At 35.0% G+C, this 4,228-nt stretch overlaps 1 protein-coding gene across 1 annotated transcript; it reads left to right on the forward strand.

Annotated features, from left to right (window-relative positions):
- Window positions 1–1,717: 1,717 nt before the first annotated feature.
- On the forward strand, window positions 1,718–2,920 carry LOC149256374 (delta-selinene-like synthase, chloroplastic). The gene is made up of 4 exons (XM_089455345.1): window positions 1,718–1,846; window positions 2,031–2,218; window positions 2,337–2,513; window positions 2,641–2,920. Exons 1-4 carry the CDS (start codon window positions 1,718–1,720, stop codon window positions 2,918–2,920), a joined length of 774 nt encoding a protein of 257 aa, XP_089311471.1.
- Window positions 2,921–4,228: the final 1,308 nt, after the last annotated feature.

A 4,228-nucleotide genomic window follows, 5' to 3' on the forward strand; every position in this document is an offset into this window, starting at 1 on the left:
GACTACGAAATTTACTACAAAATTTTCGTGCAAAATATAGCTTCAAAATGAAAAAGTGACGATACTAGAACGATGATTTTTTTTTTTTAGGGTCAATTTTCAAACTTTTGAAAAAATACTAGTAAAACCAAATTTTTATTTGCCAAACAAAGTTGTTTATGAGGAAAAAAACACATTAATGTTTTTGGTAGAATATCATTTTTCTTTCCTAAGTATAAATTTAACATGTTCTCAACCATAACATCAACATCAACGGTGCTATGTTTTTTTTTGTTTCAATCCCACCATCTACTTCATGAGTAACATATTTCAATCTCTTCATGTCAAACACCATCCATTGAATTAATGGTCGGATCAATAATCCAAATCTATTGCATGTGACAAGCTCCTACAATATCTTATATAAAATCTACTTTATATATCAATGTTGTGTCATGAGCTTTCAATTTGGCTATTCATTTCACGTTTAGTGGTCTCTAAGTGAATTTACCAATTATTAACAAGTGATATAGAGGTAATTACATACTATAATTGGCTCAATTAAACTAGTCAATAGTTAATACTAATATGTACAATAGTTTAAAATCAATTTAACAATTAAAAATTCTTACAATGATAAAACTAGTTTTTTATGTCTGCAAAAATTCAATTCAACAAATATACTATTTGTAGAAAATAAATCTATTACTAGGGCTACAATGTTGCTATATAAATTTACTACAACTACTTTTTATGAAATAATTGCAAGGGCTATTGAAAGAAACAAGGTATAACCACTGGGAAGAAAATAAGGTACATCTAATAAAATACAGTATGAATATGTTTTATAAAATACAATATAGTGGATAAAATAGAGTATAGCTATTTTACAAAAAAAATTAAATAATTTACAAATATAAAAAAATGAAATATTTCCTAAGTTAGAAAATAACAATTTGAATTCATTGAAATATATATGGATAGAAAGAAAACATATTTATATATTTACACAGAAAAATAACTTAAAATTAGCATTACCACTTCTTTAGAGTCGCCCTTGCTCTAGAGTAGAATTGGTAATCACAAGCATACACACACTAACCAACAAGATTGGAAGCAATTACTCTTTGAATTTCAGGAAAAAATTATCAAACACCAAAACAATAAAATCCCTTAAACTTAGTTCTCTTAATTCTTATACAAAAACTACTTAACTATAATAACTTCCGACTAAATTCTAGTGTTTTTTCCCTTAGTGTCCAGGAATACGACCATTTTTAAGTGTTTATACTTAGTACCAAGTAAACAAAACTAATTAAAACTTATTTCCTAGTATGAAGGAAGGCAACCACTTCTTAGTGAAAAGACATATAAGTATTTATACTTAGTATGAAGTACAACAAACTAGTTAACTAACTATTACATCATGTGCTTATTTTAGCCTATAATTAAGCCAAATGGCATGAGTAGAATGACATTAAATTAACTAACTATTGCATCATGTGCTTATTTTAGCCTATAATGAAGTCAAATGGCATGAATGGAATGACATTAGTGGTCTAAAATAGTGGAATGAAAAATCTTACGCTAACTTACGATTACAAAATTTTGAAATTACTATCAAACAAATTCAGATCTAAAAATTCATTTTGACTTCATACGCACAAGTCTATATATATAGAAGCAAGCGGCTATTGTCCATTCATCAAATAAAATCGCATAGCAAAAGTGTAGTGCTATGGCTCAAATTTCTTGCTCTGTTTCCACCAAATTCAGCAATGAATCTTCCATCCCTCGATGCACTGCCAATTACCACGGAAACGTGTGGGACGATGACTTCATACTTTCTCTGAACTCGCCCTATGGGGTATACTTTCAATCTCTCTCTCATGGGGCCAATTTGTAGATTTGTCATCCGCTCTTTCCTTTGCTTTTAGTCACATATTTGTAGCTCTTTCTTTTAGATATTTTTGGGGGCTTGTTAGCTATCAGTGCCATGATATCTCCATCTTTGTGATCTATATATTTTAATTCCATTGTACTGGAATCAGGCACCTGGATATTATGAACGCGCTGGAAAGATTATTGAGGAGATCAAGCATATGCTTTTGAGCGAAATGGAAGATAACAATTACGATTTAATCAAACGTCTGCAGATAGTAGATACATTGGAATGCCTTGGAATTGATCGACACTTTCAACCTGAAATAGAAACGGCGGCTCTAGATTACGTTTACAGGTTAGTCGTTTCCAAAGACATGAAGAAATTTAGTTTAGCGATTACATATATCTGCACATCGATACTTTGGGGTTGTCTTCTATTCGTTCATTTAAAGCTGACTGTTTGAGCTGAGTAGATATTGGAACGAAAAGGGTATTGCGGTGGGATCAAGAGATTTTCTCAGCAAAGATCTTAACACTACAGCTTTAGGTTTTCGGGCTCTCCGACTGAATCGTTATAACGTATCAGCAGGTGGTATAAATGCTATTGATTTTATTTTGCATGTTAAGGTAGAATATACCCTTTTAATGTGGTCGGAAAGTACCAAGTGAAATAGTTCAAATGGTTAACTTAGTTCAGATGTAGTTATTGTTGTAGCATTAATCTTGTTTATTTCCTGAAAATTTTCATTGATTTAATTCGGTACGTATATTACTTAGCTACCAAGCAGGTGTGTTGGAGAATTTCAAGGATGGAAACGAGAAGTTTTTCGGCAATTACAGTGGAGATAAGGAAGTGAGAAGCATGCTGTCGTTACTTCGAGCTTCAGAAATTTCATTTCCCGGAGAAAAAGTGATGGAAGAGGCGAAGGCATTCACACGAGAATATCTAAATCAAGTTTTGGCTGGACGTGGGGAAGTCACCGACGTAGATCAAAGCCTTCTGGAAGAGGTAAACAACACACACATTTTTAGGGTACCTGAAATTGAAAAAGGATGATGTCCATTGTTTATAGAGGATTTGACATGATCACTGTTGTTTAGGTCAAGTACGCGTTGGAGTTTCCATGGTACTGCAGTACGCCCAGATGGGAGGCTCGTAGTTTCCACAGAAGAAGTCATTATCTCCCAAGTTATCACACCAGCTATGCGAATTATAATGGCAATTATCACTAGATACGTGAAGTTTCATTCGATATGTGAGTTATCACCATTTTAAATGCGATCTGTGAAGGATATGTGAGGTATCAAGCATTGTTTGGGGCGATTTGTAGCAGATGGGGCAATTCTCAGAATCGCCCCACCATCTCCCCGCCACCACCCGGGTGGTCAAAATGAGCTTTGACATGTTTCTTTTGAGCTTCGATGACCATCGCAGCAATGCAACGAGTCTTGTCAAGCCTCTCAAGATAAAGTAAGCATTCCTATTCAAGTGAGGTATTTGGAATGAGTTTGATAACTAATTTGAGTGAAGGGATTTCACATTCGATTGGAAGAGTTTCCTCCAAACCATACACCAGTTTGAATGGAGTGAATCCAGTAGATGTCTTAGCAAAAGTTCTGTAAGCCCAGAGAGTTGATAATAGCATCAAATTCTAGTCCTTTTTGTGCTTCCCAACAGTATGTTGAAGCATAGTAATCAAAACTTTATTAACTGCTTCGACTTAGCCATTGGCCTATGGATAATAAGGAGTTGAGCCATCATGATGAAGGCCCAATTGAGCAATCAATTATGCCATCATGTACTGACGAAAATGTGATCCATGTTTAGTTACAATGGCTTGAGGACACACCAAAACGTGTTATGACATGGTTAAAGACAAACTAAGCAGCATTACATGTAGGCATCACCTCGGCCCATTTAGTAAGATAGTCGATGACAATGATTATATAACCATTCCCCCCAGCCAAGTGAGGGTTACATGTCATGAAATCAATACCCTGTTTAGTGAATGGGCCAACGATAACAACTAGGTGTAAGGGTGATGGCGAGGCGTGCTTCTTGCGGTTAAAAATCTAGCATTCATGGCATTTCTAAATAGCAAGAATACAATATTTAGATATAGAAGGCCAGAAATAACCAGTGCAGAGGATTTCTCAACGGTGGCATAGCCTAAAATATGACCACTACAGGCACCAGAGTGGCAATCATTCAATACCCATTCAACCTCTTCTAGAGTGAGACACCTGCAAAGAACAGAGTCCACATCGACCCAATACATTGTATCACCAAGGATCCGATAGGGGTGGGACTGATGCCAAATGCAGCATCAGTTGGATCGAGACATCTCAGAGCGAAAATTTTAGG

This window comes from Pinus tabuliformis, chromosome 7, assembly GCF_031772625.1.
Source record: "Pinus tabuliformis cultivar Carrire ecotype Pingquan chromosome 7, CPIR1, whole genome shotgun sequence".
NCBI classification, from domain to species: Eukaryota; Viridiplantae; Streptophyta; class Pinopsida; order Pinales; family Pinaceae; genus Pinus; species Pinus tabuliformis.